The sequence below is a fragment of the Physeter macrocephalus genome, chromosome 5 (assembly GCF_002837175.3).
Source record: "Physeter macrocephalus isolate SW-GA chromosome 5, ASM283717v5, whole genome shotgun sequence".
Classification (NCBI taxonomy): domain Eukaryota; kingdom Metazoa; phylum Chordata; class Mammalia; order Artiodactyla; family Physeteridae; genus Physeter; species Physeter macrocephalus.
The window spans coordinates 96,091,997-96,111,920 of NC_041218.1; the positions used below are offsets into that span (position 1 = coordinate 96,091,997).

The following is a 19,924-nucleotide window of genomic DNA, read 5'->3' on the forward strand; positions in this document are numbered from 1 at the left end:
TTGCATCTCCCTCCCACCCTCCCTATCCCACCCCTCTAGGTGGTCACAGAGCACCGAGCTGATCTCCCTGTGCTATGCAGCTGCTTCCCACTAACTATTTTACGTTTGGTAGTGTAGATATGTCAGTGCTACTCTCTCACTTCATCCCAGCTTACCCTTCCCACTCCCTATGAACTCAAGTCCACTCTCTACATCTGCGTCTTTATTCCTGTCCTGCCCCTAGTTTCTTCAGAACCTTTTTTTTTTTTTAAGATTCCATATATATGTGTTGGCAGAATTTGTTTTTCTCTTTCTGACTGACTTCACTCTGTATGACAGACTCTAGGTCCATCTACCTCACTACAAATAACTCAGTTTCGTTTCTCTTTATGGCTAATATTCCACCGTATATATGTGCCACATCTTTATCCATTCATCTGTCGATGGACACAGGTTGCTTCCATATCTTGGCTATTGTAAATAGAGCTGCAATGAACACTGTGGTACATGATTCTTTTTGAATTATGGTTTTCTCAGGGTATATGCCCAGTAGTGGGATTGCTGGGTCATATGGTAGTTCTATTTTTAGTTTTTTAAGGAACCTCCATACTGTTCTCCATAGTGGCTCTATCAATTTACTCTACATCCTCTCCAGCATTTATTGTTTGTAGATTTTTTGATGATGGCCATTCTGACTGGTGTCAGGTGATACCTCATTGTAGTTTTGATCTGCATTTCTCTAATAATTAGTGATGCTGAGCATCCTTTCATGTGTTTGTTGGCAATCTGTATACCTTCTTTGGAGAAATGTCTAGGTCTTCTGCCCATTTTTGGATTGGGTTGTTTTTTTGATATTGAGCTGCATGAGCTGCTTGTAAATTCTGGAGATTAATCCTTTGTCAGTTGCTTCATTTGCAAATATCTTCTCCCATTCTGAGGGTTGTCTTTTTGTCTTGTTTATGGTTTCCTTGGGGCAATAAAATTTAATTCCCAGCATTGGGGAGATTATCTCCAAGGGCAGTTGAGGTGGAATCCCAAAGAGGCAGCAGCAATGCCCTACAACAAAGGTAACTGCATCCTTCCCAGGCTATTAGGCTATTCCTGCTAACATTTTCCAGCTTCTTGGCTGCTCGAGTTACCTGGGTCTTTACCTATTTTTCCAGCCTGGTATTACAACTTCCTGTCAATTCATGAGCCCTTTATATCCTTCCAATAAATTCCTTTAAGATTGTTAATGTAGCTGTTACTTTCAACAGAAGTCCTTTAATTGATGAATCAGCTAAATCAATCCATTCATTAATTCTCTCAATATTCATTCAGAAACTACCAGGTACCGTACATTGGGTGAGGCTTAATATGATGGTGAGTAGACACTGTTTCTGTTGTGTTGCAACCTACAGTCTATTGGAGGAAACAGACAAGGAAAGAGAAGACTGTAGTACATGCTTGATGGGGAAGGACATTATTCATCGGGAACACAAAAGAGGGACATTTAATCCAACCTTAGTGATGGTAGTGGTGGAGGCGGCTGGAGAAAGCTTCAAGTGGTACCTAAATCTGACATTCGAATATGTAAAAATTACACCTAGTGGGGAGGTAGGAGGTGGGTTGCATATTCCACACAGAGGAAGCAGCCTGTGCGAAGGCCCAGCGTTGAGAGACAAACAGGACCTTCAAAGAACTGAAAAGAAGTTCCAGGTGACTGAAGTGCAGAGTTTGAGCAGAGAGAGAAAGAGGAGTCTGGAGCCATAAGTGGGACTCGGATCATGCAGAGTGATGGTAGCCCCCTGCTGGCATCAGCACTTTCTCCTAGAAGCAGTTGGGGGCAACTGAAGGGTTTTAAGCAGAAGCCTCAGTATACAGGAGCCTGGTGCCTGGGTGCCTGGAGAAATTGTGTAAGAAAATAAAAGGTTACAAAGTTTAGGAGTGGGAACAAAAATCTCTATTTCATGCCTTTAAAAATCTTTTTTTTTAAGAACAATGATAATGTGCTTTCCTCTATGTGTGGACATGATAATATTGAGTTAAAAATTAGCAGACAGGTTTGTTGAGAATTTTTTTCTATAATGGCAATGGACTTACTATGAGTCATCAATATTCTACAAAGGATTGCCTATGATAGTGGCCTTCAGGTTTTTTTGCTTATACTTCCTAAAATGATTTGAAAAGCCTATATATACCTTTGCACCTTTTTATGTTGACATTTAAGATTCTTATATCACTCCTGTGTGTATCCAAAAGACTCAAACGATGGCTGTTTGATACCGACTATCATTCTTTTAGAAAAACTATATCTAACCTTCAACAGCCAGAATTTTACATTTTTCTCTCTTCCATTCCACTTCTCTCACATAATTTTATCCTAATGTCATATACTAACATACTTTTTTTGCTTTAAAGTCTTTTACTGATTACCTTATCATACATCCTGCCATAAGAAAAAAAAGTACGTAAGTGAAAACTGATGAGTGTTAAAATTTTTCTTCTAGATTGAGTCATAATTTCAATTATCAGTACTATACAATTGATTAAAATAGAAATATATTTCATGTTTCGATTAATCATTTTTAAATATTAGCAAAGTTAAAGGAGTTCCCTGGTGGCCTAGTAGTTAGGATTTTGGGGTTCCACTGATGTGGCCTGGGTTCGATACCTGGTGGAGGAACTGAGATCCCACCAGCCACAAGGTTCCCCATCAAAAAAAAAAAAAAAAAAAAAGCTATTCTATGTGTTCAGAGAGGAATATTACTTATTGCTACAATGAGACAGGTTGTCTTGATTAAACAAGTCTTTCCTAGACACAATGTTTCAATTGTGCCTTGGTGTATCTTTGTTCTTACACTTTTGGGCAATGTGCCATTAAGATTAGAGAATGAGAGTTCTGTCTTTGTTTTATAAAGTGGGAGAGAGAACCAGCAAGATACTTTGACCGCAAGAACATTCTCAGGCAGATCAATTTTAGAAGTATGGAAGTTGATCATTCGAAACGGATTTCCTCAAAACTTTCCCAGCCTATGTACCCCTTGGAATGTCTTTGAGTACCGCCAGCGAGTTTGAAAACCATGAGTCAAATGTAAAGAGTACTGGATGGGAGACAAAATAAACAAGGCTTCTTTTACAAAATAGCTTTGGGACCTTAGACAGGACATTTGATTTGTGTAAATTTCAGTTTCCATCAATAAAGTGAGTTGGGGGGGGTGGACTTAAATTTTAAAGATTCTTTCCAGCTCTAAAACCCCTTGATTTCCATTGGAAATTTTTAGCTATGCCCAGGACACTGGGAAGAAGGCCAGGCACCAATACAGAAAGGGAAAAGGAAAGATGGATAGCATTTATGTGGTCACTAAGGACATGATAAAGGAAAAGGAAGGGATTGTGTGGATATAAAGAAACACTTTTAAAAAAGTGTTTTTATTTGTGCTTAGGGTATGTTTTGGGGTTGAAAATTCAAGTTTCACATTATTGTTTATGTGGCTGTAGACAACTCAATCTCCTTGAGCTTTACTTTCCTCAACTATTAAATGGGAATAATACTGTGTACTTTGTACCTTAAGTGATGATTAAAAGACAGAAACTAAGGCTTATTTCCCTTAGCATAATGTTTTCAAAGGTCCTCCATGCTATAGCATGTATCAGAAATTCATTCCTTTTTATTGCTGAAAAAAATACTATATTGTAAGGATGTGTCACATTTTGTTTATACATTCATATGCTAGTGGACATTTGGGATGTTTCCACTTTTGGGCTATTATGAATTATGCTGTTAACATTTGTGTACAAGTTTTTTCATGGAGATATGGTTACATATCTTGTGGGTACATAGCTAGGATTGAATTTGCTGGGTCATAGTGTAATTCTGTGTCTAACATTTTGAGGAACTGCCAAACTGTTTTCCAAAGTGGTTGTATCACGTTTACATTCCCACCAGCGATGTATGAGGGTTCCATTTTCTCCGCATCTTTGACAAAACTTGTCTATTGACTATAGCCATCCTGGTGTGTAAAGTGGTATCTCATTGTGGTTTTTATCTGAATTTCCCTAATGGCTAATAATACTAAGCATCTTTTCATCTTTCCTTTTTGGCCATTTGTATGTCTTCTTTGGAGAAATGTCTATTCAGATCTTTTAACCGTTTTAAAATTGGGTCATTTATCCTTCTGTTGTGGAGTTGCGGGAGTTCTTTATATATTCTACGTGCAAATCCCTTACCACATAAATAATTTGTAAAGATTTATGCACTGTCTTTTTCATTTTCTTGATGGTGTCATTTGAAGCAGCGCAAGCTTTTTAATTTTGATAAGTCCAATTTATCATTTTTCCTTTTGTCATTTGTGCTTTTGGTGTCTCATCTGAGGTTTTGTGTAACCCAAGGTTGCAAATATTTATTCCTATGTTTAACTTCTCAGAGTTTTATAGTTTTAGCTCTTATATTAGGCCTCTGATCCATTTTGAGCTAATTTTTGTATATTGTATGAGGCTGGGGTCCAACTTCATTCTTCTGCATGTGGCTGTCAAGTTGGCCTAGCACCATTATTTTTTCTTTGCTATTATTTATATTGTGATAATGGGGAAAATGGAAATGAGGAGGGGGCTGGGCAGTTATTGTTTACACCTACCAACAACAATCTCCTTTACCACAACCATTTGTTGAATAGACAATTCTTCCCCATCAAATTGTCTTGGCACCCTTGTTAAAAATCATCTGACCATAAATATAAGGGTGAATCAATTATTAAATGCTGATTCTAATAATTTTATTGCAATGCTCTGAACACAAAATAAGATTCACATTGTCAGTTAAAAAGTTCTGGTAGAAATTATTGCCTTTGACCTATATCTCCAATAGTGTATTTTAAGGCTATAATGACCTTATTAATGAGAACTTTTAACACAACATAAATGAATTGTTTGCTTGTTTATCCCTTCTCCATCAAATGTGTTAGCTGATGCAATTAGAAATTTAAAGTATTCTTTTTTTTCAGCTTGAAAAGTTTTTATTTCTATCTTATATCTTATATCCATTTCTCTCCTAAGCAGTTTCACACTTGCCTTTAAGTCCTTAAACTTTTTAAAATAATTAAAATAAAGTCTTGGTGCACTAATTCTATCATTTCAGCATTTCTAGGTCTATTTCTTTTTTTTGTTTTGTTTTTAACATCTTTATTGGAGTATAATTGCTTTACAATTGTGTGTACTCTGTAGTCGAACTTCCAAATATTCCTGAATAACTATCTCCTAAGAGTACATAAATATTCTTATGAGATTAGACATTAACAAAATATTGATTCCAATAAATTACGTACCCTTTAAATCCTGACATAATTCCATGTATTGATTTGTCTCTATAACAAGGCATAACAATATAACATAACTAAGACATGTGGTTTTGTGCCAGGGTGTGAATCCTGAGTTTTTGGACCAAGCAATTCCCCAAATAATGACAAAAATTACTCCAGGACAAGCCTGAAAAATAATTTCATTACTGGTATCATTTCTGACTCAGAGGTAGTAGGCTTCTGAAACTGTGTGAAAAATGAGCATGGGAGTGACACATCGCTTCAGTTTTACTAGTGAAATTGATCTTAAGTTTTCATTGCAAATTTTGTGTCATATTTTCTTTTATTCTGGAATATATTGCTCTGTGTATCTATGTCCCCGGCTTCTTTATTTAACAACAAAGTGATGAATGACATGGGGGTTATAATCAGGTGCATCCCTGAACTTCACCTTCCCTCCAACCGCCTCCTCCAAGCTCCCTGTCCCCACACCTTCTCTGCTGCCAATTCTTTTCTTAGTGAATAAAGAACTTAATCCCCAAAGCCCTGGTAGAAACCCCAAGGTTTTCCCCTAGCTCTTCCCTTTCCTTTGGCCCCCGTTCCTCGGTTTGAAGGCATGGAAAAGCCCAGACTGGTGACAGACACAGAGGGAAAGGCTTCACTCTCATGGAAAGAGACTGAGGAGTACAGCGTAGTGAAGTGAGGGTCCCTACAGCCTGGGGTGACAAAATAGGGCCCTGGTTCCCCTGAGAAAGGAGACTGCCCAATAGCCTCAAAATTCTCTCAGTGCGAAATTCACTTGCGTGATCGTTTGCCCTTCTGGTGACAGTTGCAGAACCATACCTGGACCATGTCCTTCTCAAGCCTGAGCTGCTGGACGATGTGGCTGATCTGCTGCAGTGTGGGTTTTAGACACTTATGCTGAGACACATTCTGAGGCTATATTTAGGATGAGCAGGAAAGAATGCTCTCATTAATGATATCCACCACTGAAGTGGGATGGGAGCATGGGGTCACACTGCAATAGTTAGGAATTTAGTTTATCTGTAACAAAAATGGAAAAAAACAGTGGCTTAAACATATTACCAGTTTTATATGTCTTTTTCAGTCCAGGGTTGATTTGGTAGATCCACAATGTCCTCAGAGAGCCAGGTCCTTCTCTCTTCCCTTCACCTAGCCATCCTTAACATGTGCTTGTTCCTTTGTAGTCACAAGATGGCTGCTTAAACTCCAGTATTGCATTTGAGTTCCATATGTAAAGAAAAGCAAAAGGCAAGGTCAGCTAAATTGGCCTTCCATTTTAAGAAAGCATTCCCAGAAGCCTCATCCAACAACTTCTACTTACATTTTGTTGGCCAGGACTGCATAGCATGGTCAGCTCCTTCATCTGCAGGGAGTGCTGGGAGATGTAGTTTTAAGCTAGGCACATTTATACACCCAACGAAACTCGAGTTCTGTTACTTATGATCAGGGAGAATCCCTATTAGGAAGGCCTCTAACAGTTTGGTCCACCTTTCCTGTTTTGTAAATAGGCATCCTTCAGCTTTACTGAACCAGCAAGAACTGCACTCCCACGCAAGCCCCAACACAGAAGCAGCATTGGTTTTCTACAAAGTGTTGATAGCAAGTGTGCACCTCTGAACTATGTAAAAGATGAGTGTCAGAACAGCACATCTATCACATCAGTGTTTTACAACTGAAACTGAACTTAAAATTTTATCATAAATTTTTGTGTTCTACTTTCTTTTATTCTGGAATATATTACTATAGTTGGGGTCAACATAAATCTCAGGAGCATTGATATCACTGTGAAACAGTTTGTAATTCTTTAAAAGGCTGAACTACAAAGCTCGACAGACCTGGGTTAGGATCCCACACCCACATTTACTAGCAGTGTACTTTGGGCAAGACACTCAATCTCTCTATGCCTCAAGTTTCCTAATTTGTAAACTGTGGACAGTAATTTTTACAGGGAGGGTGATCAGATAATTTATGTCCAAACTGGGAAACTTATGTGCTGGCAGGGGAATATTATTAATAATTATGCTTGAACAAATGGCATAAACCAGGACCACCCCAGGCAAACTGAGGACTATGGTCAACCTATTTTTAGGCACTGTTCAGAGGATTAAATGAGAAGATAAATATAAAGCACTTAGCACAGAGCCTGACACATAGTAAGTGCACATAAATACTGGCCACTACCTGCTTTTATAATTAAATTGAAAAGTTCCATTGTTTTGGCTTTGCTTTTCTCTCTTTTAACAATAATATGCTTGATATTCTTCCCTATGATAAAGAATAGTGGGCTGAAGTAAGGGGAGCTTAAACTTTTTCAAGACTGAGAAAAACCTAATAAAAACTCAAACAACCAATTTCTCTAAAGGAGAAGCAATGTTGAAAGACACTGCAGAAACTCCAAGTTATAAGGAAGATTCTGGAATGATAGTGCATGACCTATCTGTGAACTGTTTGTACCACTACAAGCATGAACAGAAGCACTGGAATTTTAATGATTTTGTATGGCATTTCTCAAAGGTTTTGGTCTGAAGATCCTTTTACACTTAAAAAAATTTTTGAGGACCACAAAAGAGCTTTTGTTTATATGAGTTATATCTGTTGATATTAGAAATAAAAATGGAGACAATTTAAAAATATTCATTTAGGGAATTCCCTGGCAGTCCAGTGGTCAGGACTCTGCACTTTCACTGCCGAGGGCCTGGGTTCGATCCCTGATCCGGGAGCTAGGATCCTGCAAGCTGTGCAGCACGGCACCAAAAAGAAAATAAAAGTCATTCAAAATAACAATAACTTCATCATATATTAACACAACTAACACATTTAAATGAAAGAAACTATCTTTACAAAACAAAAATATTAGAGGATTAATGTTTTACCTTTCTACAGATCTCCTTTCGACTGGTTTAGTAGGACTGAAACTGATTCTCATATCAGCCTTTTTATGCAATTTGTTGCAATATGTTATTTTGGTGGAAATGCATGAAAAAGATATGTTGTTGGAAAAGCGAGGGAGTATTTTAATAGCTTTTCCAGATAATTGTGGTTATTCTTTGATACTACACCAAAACTCCACATTAGCTTCTTAATTAATTAATTTAATTTATTTATTTTTGGCTGCATTGGGTCTTCGTTGCTGCGTGCGGGCTTTGTCTAGCTGCGGCGTGCGGGGGCTACTCTTCGCTGTGGTGCACCGGCTTCTCATTGCGGTGGCTTCTCTTGCTGCGGAGTACGGGCTTCAGTAGTTGTGGCACGCGGGCTTCAGTAGTTGTGGCTCGCGGGCTCTAGAGCGCAGGCTCAGTAGTTGTGGCAGACGGGCTTAGTTGCTCCGCGGCATGTGGGATCTTCCCGAAGCAGGGCTCGAACCCGTGTCCCCTGCATTGGCAAGCGGATTCTTAACCACTGCGCCACCAGGGGAAGTCCCCACAGTAGCTTCTTAAAGGTTAGTTATAAAGTGGAATCTGAGATCAGATCTATGAACTTTTTGTATGGTTACATTAAAACACATCAGTCTGTCCTGCACTTTGAATGAATCTTTTACACATGATTTTGTAACATCATCCATTAGTCAGTTGCAAAATATCGGGTCACTGAGTTAGGCAGATATTCCAAATGTTTACACATTTCAGAAACTTAATACCTTAGAACATTCTATAAAACATATGAACACACAAGCACACATTCCATCAGCCATCAGAACGATGATGTCATCACATGTCATGCTGCCTCTGGAAAATCATGGTGCATTTTGTGAAAAAATAAGAATAATAAAGACAAATCATGTCTTACTATGAAAGTAGCTTTGATTGCATGATTCATTGAAAAAGCGTTAGTCTCAGGCCACACTTTAAGAACAGTTGATTAGGTATGTTATGACCCATTAGCTAAACAAAGAAAGCAGAAAACTTACCACTTCCTTCTCACTCTCTCTTAAACCAGTAGACAGTATGTCATAAGACACAAACAGTAAAATACTAAAACACAGTCCCAAGTGGCAACTTCAAGTCTCTTTACATGAAGATAAGTAGACAAGTTTATATAAACAGATGGCTTCTAATTTAAAGGTCTTTCTCATTTTTTGGAGTTTGAACCCTGTTAATCATTAGCATTTCAATGCACGGGGGGCAAGTATCTTTGGGGAGTTCAAAATGCTTCCCTTCTGCCTCTTTTCCCCATCCCGTCCCCCCAGACTCTTTGCAGAAACATATGGGGTGGCAGAACCCCACAAAAAATATTTTAGTACATGTTTTCTGTTTGCAGCCTGGACTGGAAGCTACCCATTTACTTTGGAACATGTTTTCTTTGCAAGTATAAGACAGAAGATGATATTCTTACCTGGAGTTGGTCAAATGTGACGAACTGCTAGATAAATCCATTTTGCTCTCCTTGTTCTGTTACTCCAGGCTTTTCAAAGTAGGATGATGGGGCAGGTTGATCGATTTTTTTGGAAAAAACCCACTCGCTAACTGGTTTAGGCGGTAGGAACTTCAGGCAGCAATACTAACAAGGAGAAACGTTTTCAGGCACCTTGTCCCTTACTTTTCTATTCAGTTTCCCAGTGCACTTAACACATCCTTCTGGCTGCGTGGTAGGTCCCACTGTGTGGCCCACCCGGGGCCTATCCTCCTGGGAAATGAACTGCCTTCAAGATTACCTACTCCTTTGCCTCCTCCTTTATTCTTCAGCAAACACCCTTTGTATTCTTTCAGTGAAGTCTGATTTTAGCTTAGGTGAGTCCAGACTGAGATACAGTGTTAGTGGATGTCAAGTCAATTAAAATTATTTACACAAAGGCATGAATGATGGATGGGTACCAAGTGTTTAAGAACTAAGAACCAACTGATGCACTGAACAAATAAACTTGAAAACGGGTGACTACATGTAGCCATTGAATGCACTGCTCAGCTTCTCTTTGCAACCATATTAAAACCCCATAAGCCACTAATAAGGACCTGCTGTATAGCACAGGGAACTCTACTCAATACTCTGTAATGGCCTATATGAGAAAGGAATCTAAAAAAGAGTGGGTATATGCGTATGTATAACTGATTCACTTCGCGTACACCTGAAACACAACATTGTAAATCAATTATAATCCAATTAAAATTAAAACAACCCAAACAATAAGCCATTTAAGTTTTAATTTATGATAATTGTCCCAAGTGCCCACTCTGTAACTGAAAGGCTAACCTGGTAAGGCAAGAAATGAGAGGTGAGGTCACCGAATGGTTATGCTTTGCAGCCCCACAGGTTTGGATAGTTAAGGTGAAAGAGGGTGAAGTGCCAAGAGGGCAGCTCTCATTTGAGCGAGATGTTTTGACTTCAAGGCCGCCGGTAAAAATTCTGAGGTTTCCAGGAGTTCCTTTTCGACGTTTCATTATTCCTCGTATTAACATTTTTTTTTTTTTAAACTTCAGTGTTATGGAAGCGCCAGACTGGGATTTCCAACTGTGTTTTTAGCTCAAGATGGGGCCTGGAACTTGGGTGTACAAGAGATAGTTTAAGCTAACGCCATCTCCGCCCTCTTTTGCAGGGTGCCCTCTCTTCCTCTCTTGCAGCTGTTCCAACCTCCGTCCGGGCTTGGCTGAGGGGAGACGACGGGGTGATTATCCAGCCCAGAAGGCCATTAACGGCATTATTCCTGAGTCTCCAGATTCTTGCTCTCGCCGTGACCTGTCAACAGGCAGGCGGTGCGGCGCCTGCGAAGATCCAGAGCCGGTGCTGCGCGCTGGACGCAAGCAACAGGCACCGCCAGCGTGCCGACACTCCGAGAGCCTCCAGCGACAGCAGTGGGCGGAGCACGAATCCTCTCCTTTCTTTAACTCTTCTTCACAGAGTCCCACCCCCATCGGAAGTGGAGCCGTCTCTACGTTCCCTCACTTCCGGGCCAGACGCCCGTCGCTTGGCGGGAGCGAGCACGCCTGTGCGCGGCAACTTTGTTCCCGCCTCTTTTGCCCCTGACACCACTCACCTTGGGCTTTCTCGGAGCGCGACGTGCGTGCGCGCCCCCGGCCTTGCGTCAGGGCCGAAGAGGGGAAAGGCCGAAAGAGCGAGGCTAGAAGGAGGGGTTGTGGAGGTTAGGGCCCAACCAGCAAGTCCCATCTCCCTCCCTCCTCCTGACGAGGAGCGGAGAGGGAAGGGGAGGAGCGAGCCGGGCCGGCCGCGCACACCAGGAGCCTCCTCGTGGAGGGGGGGGGGAGCGGAGGAAAGGGGCAGCACCGCCACCTCTGCTCGCCGCGCCGAAGGAAGAAGAAAGTCAGGGCCCATACCCACCCCCACAGACTCAGAAACGCCCCCCCCGCCCCCATCTCCCCGGAAACAGCCCCCCGCCCAGCCCCGCACACTCGCTGCCCCAGCCGTGAGCCGCAGCCCGGTCGCCCCCGCCTCGCCCCGCCCCGCCGCCCGTCCCTGCGGGCCGCAGAGTGCGCGAGGCCCTAGGCCGGGAGTTGTTGTCAGGCCCAGGCCACTTCTGAGGCGCCCGCCGTGTGTCGCCGCCACCACAGGAGAACAACGACGAGGAGAAGGAGGCGCGGAGGCGTGTTGTTGTCTCGCCCACTCCCCTCCGCTGAACTCGCACCCAACGTCAGGGCCCGATGGAGTGAAGCGGAGACGAAGGTGGTACTTCCGCGTTGCGCTGCCCGAGCCGAGAGCGCGGCCGAGGTCGCTCTCCCCCACCCCCGGGGGCACTTGGAGGACTCCGGACTCCCCCGCAGGTCAGCGCCCGGCGCATCTGGTGTTTTTGCTGCCGAGGCTAGGAAGACGAGCACGATCGGGAGCTCCTCCGCCCGGATTCCCTGCTTCCCTCGGGCCCGGAGGCCGCTGCGTACCCCACTGTGACCTGGAACCCAGGGACCCGAGTCCCGACCCGGATTATCGTGGCGCGTCTCCCGGCCGGCCCTGGTGCTCGGTGTCCCTCCGCCACCGCCGTTCCCGTTTCCGGCGGGGGAGATGGCCAGGATCTGACCCGGGAGGAGGCCGCACCCGCGCCGCGCTCTGCGGCGGGCTCTAGGCGATGCCGAGCAGCTCGGACACGGCGCTGGGGGGAGGCGGGGGCTTGAGCTGGGCGGAGAAGAAGTTGGAGGAACGCCGCAAGCGGAGGCGATTCCTGTCCCCTCAGCAGCCGCCGCTGCTGTTGCCGCTCCTGCAGCCGCAGCTCCTGCAACCGCCGCCGCCCCCGCCGCCTCTGCTCTTCCTGGCTGCTCCCGGCACGGCCGCCGCCGCAGCCGCCGCCGCCGCGGCCTCCTCCTCTTGCTTCAGCCCGGGCCCCCCTCTGGAGGTCAAGCGGCTGGCGAGAGGCAAGAGGCGCGCAGGAGGGCGGCAGAAGCGGCGCCGCGGGCCCCGCGCCGGGCAGGAGGCGGAGAAGCGTCGGGTCTTCTCGCTGCCCCAGCCGCAGCAGGACGGCGGTGGCGGTGCTAGTAGCGGCGGGGGTGTGACCCCGCTGGTGGAGTACGAGGATGTAAGCTCCCAGTCCGAGCAGGGGCTGCTGCTGGGGGGGGCCAGCGCGGCAACGGCGGCGACGGCTGCCGGGGGAACGGGGGGCAGCGGCGGGAGTCCGGCCTCCTCCTCCGGCACCCAGCGGCGCGGGGAGGGGTCGGAGCGCAGGCCCCGCCGGGACCGCCGCAGCAGCAGCGGCCGCAGCAAGGAGCGCCACCGCGAGCACCGGCGGCGGGACGGGCAGCGCGGCGGCGGCGGCGGCGGCGGCGGCGGCGAGGCCTCCAAGTCCCGCAGCCGCCACGGCCACGGCGGCGAGGAGCGGGCCGAGGCCGCCAAAAGCGGCAGCAGCAGCAGCAGCGGCGGCCGCCGGAAAAGCGCCTCGGCCACGTCCAGCAGCAGTAGCAGCCGCAAGGACCGAGACCCGAAGGCCCACCGGAGCCGGACTAAGTCGTCCAAGGAGCCGCCGTCGGCCTACAAGGAGCCGCCCAAGGCCTACCGGGAGGACAAGACCGAGCCCAAGGCCTACAGGCGGCGGCAGCGGTCCCTGAGCCCGCTGGGAGGCCGGGACGACAGCCCGGTGTCCCACAGGGCCTCGCAGAGCCTGCGGAGCCGCAAGTCTCCCAGCCCGGCGGGAGGCGGTAGCAGCCCCTACTCGCGGCGTCTGGCCCGCTCCCCGAGCCCCTACAGCCGCCGCCGCTCCCCCAGCTACAGCCGCCACAGCTCCTACGAGCGGGGCGGCGACGTGTCCCCCAGCCCGTACAGCAGCAGCAGCTGGCGCCGCTCCCGGAGCCCCTACAGCCCTGTGATCAGGTGAGTCCGGCGTCCCGGCGTCTGCCTCGGGCTGGGCCGGCCAGAGCCCTGGAGGCAGGGCAAGAGGCGATGGGGCGCTGCAGCATTCCAGTCGGCTGGCGAGGCGAGAAAACCTTACCTGGCACGGGGCTTCCGGTGGGGAGGGGCGCTTTCGCGCGCCCCGAGCACCTTGTGGGGGCTTCGGAGGGGACAAAGCAACAGGTCCGGCAGAGTTTCTCCTCGCTCTGGCGGGGAAGGGTTCTGAGGAAGGGTTCACCGTTTTAAACGTGTTGCGTTAATCCATTTAAACGGGTTTCTCTTCGCTTTTCCAGCGCAGTTGCTTTGGGTCAGCCTGGAGGGTGATTTGTCACAGTTTTGAAAGCCCTCGGAAGAGGTTTCGTTGCTGGAGACTTAGGAGTGGATTGCAGCTTAGGGAGTAAGCATTTGTAAAGGAGAATCGGCGCCAGGTGCTGATGTCAGAGTTAGATGTGGGTTGCAAATGTTTCATATGATTAGTACAGCGGTGGGAAAAGCAGCCTTTCTGTCAAGTTTATTCTTTCAATATGTGAAAAAGCTTACGGTTCTTAATTCGTAAGATAAGGAAGATACTCATTTTATGGTATTCTTGTGTGGAATAGCTTTTTTTTTTAACCTGATCTTCCAAAGTCATGATTTTAAAAAGTAGAAAAAAATGATGAGATTGTGGTTTCTGTGTTGGTTTGTGGTGACACCCAGTTGCTAATAACGTAATGTAAACATAAGCTAGTTGGTGTAATACAGTGTAGCCACCGAGTGAATGGCTTAGTACTGGACGTTTCTTAAGCTATCACGTTATCTGCTAGTACTTTAAATTACTGTTTACACTTACTTTGAAGTTAACTAGACCTTTAAGTGTCAGGATCTTTGTTCAGATATCTTTGAAAGGTATACTTTCATCTAGTGAAATAGGAGTAAATCTTTAATATAGCTGTTAAGGCCTTGCTTGTTATATAATGTTGTTCTCCAAAAACGGTGTGTGCATTGATATATATTTATCTGTTAAGCAAAATGAATTAAAAGTAACTCCTGAGGTTATTGCAGGTTCTTAAATTCTTTTAGATGTCTAGAAATTCTAGGCCTTATAGTTTAGGGTATTACGAATTGTTTGCATCCGTTGTTTTTTCCTATTGGTTTTACTTTTCAGTAATGCCAAGCAGCTGCTGAGTACCTCTAAGCACGGTTATGTTGAATCTCAATACAACATGTGTACCAGTAAAATTAGATCTCTTTGAAGCGTCAGCCTAGTAAGTGTAAAGATGTGATGCGAGTGGAGATCTGTGTGTGTTTGTCTTTAAACCAAAACAGCTGTATAAATCTCTTCATTCTTGCAGGGTTCAAGCACACTTTAAATGCTAGTTGATGCCTTAAGTAAAGACTATCAACATTGAAAACTCATTTTACCATATCTAGCTTCTGTGTCTTGTACGAGTTTATATTTTACTTTAATTAAAATAGGTTTGCCAAAAGGCTTGCATTTTTTTGCAGATGAATTTGTTTTTGACGGAGTAGGTCAAAGTTTCAGTGCTTTAGATAGCAATTTTAAGTGTATGATGCAATTTTGAGAATGGATTTTGTGTTTATCAGGCCTTTTAGTTGCTGGATACTTCAGTGATGTCCTTTATTATATGATAGTGCTGTGTATTTTATATTTATTTCAGAGCAGTGGTATGTGCATTTGGGATTATTTGTATTTAGCAAATATTTATTGAGCAAGTATTATATGCCAGCTACTGTTTTAAGAACTGGAATATAGCAATGAAGAGAGACAAGGTCCTTGCCCTCATGAGGCTTGTGTGCTAGAGGACCATTCGTTACTGAATCTTTTCCTAATGTCTGTATTGACCACCAGTGTTTCTAAATGGTTGGATTTGGAAGAAGCTTTAGAATATTTTGGCCAACATTCCTGACCTCCAGCCTTTTGGTTGTGTGCCTGTATACATCTAGAGGTGGGAAGATGTTACTTTGAGACAGCTTATTCCACTAGATTTGGGACTTTCTGGTTTGCCCAGTGTCTTAGCAACACCCTGGGAGACTCAGTTTCCTAAACTGTAACAGCGAAATACTTGTTTTCTTTTGATTATTCCAAGGATTAAATGAAAATTTGTGTTTTATGTACACTTAAAATTGGTGAATTTTGCTGTACTTAAATTACATCTCAATAAAGCTGATTTTTTTTAAAGGGAAAGAAGGATTTGTGTTTTGCAAAGTGTAGAAATATTATAGACTATTACAGAAATGTTACGTGGTAGAATTTTTATTCAATAGCTTGAAATGCTAGAATTCTTCCTATTGAAACAGAAATCTGCCTCCACGTAACTTCTACTCATTGCTTCAAGTTTAACTTTTTGGAATAGTTCAGAGCAAACCTGTATGCTGCCTCTTCAGAATGTAAAGACAGTTGTTTTGTCTTCTAAGTCTTTTCTTCTCTGGGTCAAAAAACTCATTTTTCATACAGTTTTTGATTTCACATTATATTATACCGAGTTTGTCAAATGTCCTGCTTGGAATATAGGGCCCAGAATTTATAGTTAAAATAGTTGATTGAAGAACTTGATTTTTAAATATAACAAATGTGTTATTACTGTTTTGGAATAATTAATTGAACTGTCTTGTCCAGCTTAATGCAGAAAGTTTTGTTTAAGTCATTGTGATAGGTGGCCTGTGTTGTTTAACGAATAGATTCTTGGATTGCGAGCTCCACGAAGGCAATTATCCTGTCTTGCTGACCGTTGTATTCCTAGTACTCAGTGTAGTATCTGGCACAAGTAGACTCTTAATAATTGTTGAATGGGTAAAGGAAGGGATGATGGCGTTTATTGAGCATGTGAAACATTGTGGGCCTGGATATGTAAGGATTTAATAGAGACTGTGTGTTTTGCTATAGGAAATAGCAGAGTGGTCTTTTTCCAGCCCACTTGGAGCTTATCTATGAATGAATTGTCACTGTAGATATTTTTAAGGAAATGCATGCACATTCAAAATGGTATTGAGACCATGGAATGAAGATTTTCTCTGTGTTCCTAGAATAAATCCTCTCTATTCTATTGACTTCTACTTCACAACCTGCTCTTTGCCACCATCTGAATCTTCAGTGCTCTGCTGCTCACTCTTTTCATCAAGTCCCTTCTTAGCTTTCCTTTTTCCCCTGTATAACCGGGTTACCGTATTTTCTTTGCTACTTGACTGTTGGGGTGTGAGAAGTCATATAATTCTGCTGATTGGCCTTATAATAAATGTGCAGGTGAACTGAAGAGAGGGGCTGTTCAGAATGAGAGGCAGTGGTACTGACATTTAGGTTTTACTGAATGCCAGGCGTTGACAAATACTTAACATATATTCAGCTCCAAAACCCATGTGTGGTTGGAACATTCCTGTTGATAGATTGGGAAACGGAAGCTCTAAAAAGTTAAGTGATTTGTTCCAAGGTCAGCTTGGATTCAAACCTTGGGCTGATTCTGAAGTACAAGCTCTTGATATTGTGCTGTATTGAACCTCACATGGGGTTCAAGGGAGCTGACCGCCTCACTTAATGATCTGTTTTGCTAAAATTGACCCCGTTTGGATATTTATGCGTTAATTTCTGTTTCCTGGCCATCTTTGCAGCATTTTGAAGATTAAAAAAACCAAATTCTTCTAAAGGTTCTTTCAGCTCATTTTGTCTTTTAATTTGTAGGTTTTGTGAATAGGAGGCTAAAAACATTTTTTGAAGACACTAATAATAGTTATTGAGGGTTGTTTTGCAATGGGATGTTCTTGGTCTGAAGTCACTCAAGTCAGACCAGTTACAATCAGTACAATAAATTGTTATATATAATTGATTCTCTCTCTGAACCTGTGGAAGTTCTCTTCCACCAAGAAGCAGCAGAAACCTCTGTTATGGAATAATATTGAGACCCTGAGAATCTAAAGATGGGCATACCCTAGATGGAAATTTAAATGAATTTATTAGTATTCACTTGCATATGATACGCGGTATCTCTTGTTGTGGATTATTTAGTGTTTTGTCCTAAAAACTAGTGCTCAAAAATATATGAAATAAAGACATTCCAGAATTTTAAAAAAGCTGTTACTCATAAAATACTGATTTGATATGTACATACTGGAAATAAGTCATGAATATCCTTAGATGAATTGAATTCTTAAAATGCTTTTCAAAAGTGTTAAAGATACAGAATAGTTGGATAAATGCAGAAACACTCAGAAGGAATGGGAATTTAAGTGAACTGTCTTAAGTCTCCAAACTGTAATCCTTTCATTCCCAAGAGGGGCTTGTGTTTTGCTGCTTCTCTGACCCAACCTTGCCTGACATTTACATCTACTCATTCTCTATTACATTTTTGTTCTAACACTAATATTTCTTCCATTTCCAGTACCTTAGTTCAGGCCCTCATTTGTAATCAGACTTCCTGTTATTCTTTTCTTCCCAATTCATTCTTTATTCAGAGAGTTTGCTGAAAATTTTGGTTAGATTGTATCACTTCCATTAATTAAGTCCAAATTTTCTAATGCATTGTCAGGTAATGCCTTTTATGATCTAGTCCCATTCTACCAGAGTTCTATTTTTAGAGGCACTTTTATTTCTCTACATTTTTCCTTTTGCTGTTCTTTTAGCTTGAAATACCTTTTTTCCTCTTCTCTGCCTCCAGCTTTGCGTTCAAAACCCAGCTCATATTCCACCATCTTGAGACCTTTATTACTCCATTCATCCAGAAAAAGTTAATTCCTTTTCTTATATCCCTACGGCACTTTGTTTTATCTTTGCTGTAGAGCTTTTAAAAATTTGTGTTTTCCCTACTAGATTGTAAGCTCCTAGAGGACAAATTCCAAAGTGTATTTATTAGTGGTTGAATTAATTTGAATATTTCTGTCCACAGATTAATGCAAACCAGCTTTTGCATAAATGCCAGTTGTATCTCTAAATTTACTTGCTGTTTTGGTTTACGTCTACTGTAGGATGGGGGAAGTAATTGTTTTGATTTATAAGGGGAAAATTTAAGAACCTCCCCCTTCTAGCTCATGCTTTACTGGAACGAGTCAAGGATGCTGGGAGTCACTTTTAGTGTGAACAGAATAGATTCAGGGACTTCCCTGGCAGTCCAGTGGTTAAGACTCTGCATTTCCAATGCAGGGGGCACGGGCTCCATCCCGGGTCCGGGAATTCAGATCCCACATGCTGCCTGCCCAGCGCTGCCAAAAAAAAAAAAAAAAAAAGAATAAATTCAGATTTAGTATTTATATTTGTACTCTGTTGTATGATCAAGATAAATGATCTGTTTTTCTTGGTGAAAATTTTCTGAGTAGACTGTATGTCAAGCTTTTATTTTCTGACTCTGAAAAATTAATAGCTATTTTTGAAAAACCAGCTGAAAATTAATGTTGCTTAATATTCATATTTACGGTCATTTAAATCTTTTCTCTTATTCTGTATGTTTTCTATGAATATCACTTAAGTTTTTGTTGTTATTTTTGTTTTTGGTTGGCTTTGTTTCATATGTAGATATCTGTAAACTTTAAAGTGGGTGTTGGAAGCAAAAGTATTAAGAAAAGTATTACTTATTCACAGTGATTTTGTTCCTTGAATTTCTGCACATGCAAATTGTGGTAGAATCTAGTGTTCTTAATATATTTGGAAAATAAATGTAGGTTAGAGGATTAAAGTCTAGGTTAAAAACTGGAATTTGCATAAAATGGAAATGAAAAAGGTGGTGAGAGGAAATGAAAACGAAAGTAGTTAATGGGCTGCATGCCCATTTTCTGTTTCTTTTCTGTTTTTTGCATTTTCAGTTGCATAGGGATACTTTCACTGAGGTATTTTATTGACACTTCTAACTTAATTTATCCACCATTAAATTAATTATTTCACTTCTCTTGGAGTCATTTCTTTTTCTGATATTGCTCTTTATTATTTTTCACATATCTACAAAGAATAATAGAGGCTCATGGTAGAAATTTTGTTAGTACAGAAAAGTATGAGATTAAAAGTTCCTTTGAATCCAGCTACCTGAGATGATCACCCCCATGACATTTTGATGAACATTCTTCTAGACTTCTATGTGTATATGCATAAGGACATAAGATTTTACATAACATACTACAATGCTATTTTGTACCCTGTACTCCATAGTATATTCTTTATATTGGCTCCTAGTATTCTGTTGTATGGATATACCATAACTTCTTTGGCCAAGTCCATTTTGCTAGATTCCTTTTTTTTTTTTTTTTCTGTACGCAGGCCTCTCACTGTTGTGGTCTCTCCCGTTGCGGAGCACAGGCTCCAGACATTCAGGCTCAGCGGCCATGGCTCACGGGCCCAGCCGCTCCGCGGCATGTGGGATCTTCCCGGACCGGGGCACGAACCTGTGTCCCCTGCATCGGCAGGCGGACTCTCA

General features: G+C 42.8%; 1 protein-coding gene across 2 annotated transcripts in view; it reads left to right on the plus strand.

Annotated features, from left to right (window-relative positions):
* The first annotated feature begins 12,143 nt into the window (after positions 1 to 12,143).
* CDK13 (cyclin dependent kinase 13) overlaps positions 12,144 to 19,924 on the plus strand; it is a 116,550-nt gene continuing 108,769 nt past the window's right edge. For both annotated transcript variants that reach the window (XM_007118162.4, XM_024115152.3), the window contains exon 1: positions 12,144 to 13,517. In XM_007118162.4, coding sequence (XP_007118224.2) covers positions 12,286 to 13,517 — 1,232 coding nt within the window. In that variant the 5' untranslated portion in view covers positions 12,144 to 12,285. The remainder of the gene's footprint in view (positions 13,518 to 19,924) is intronic.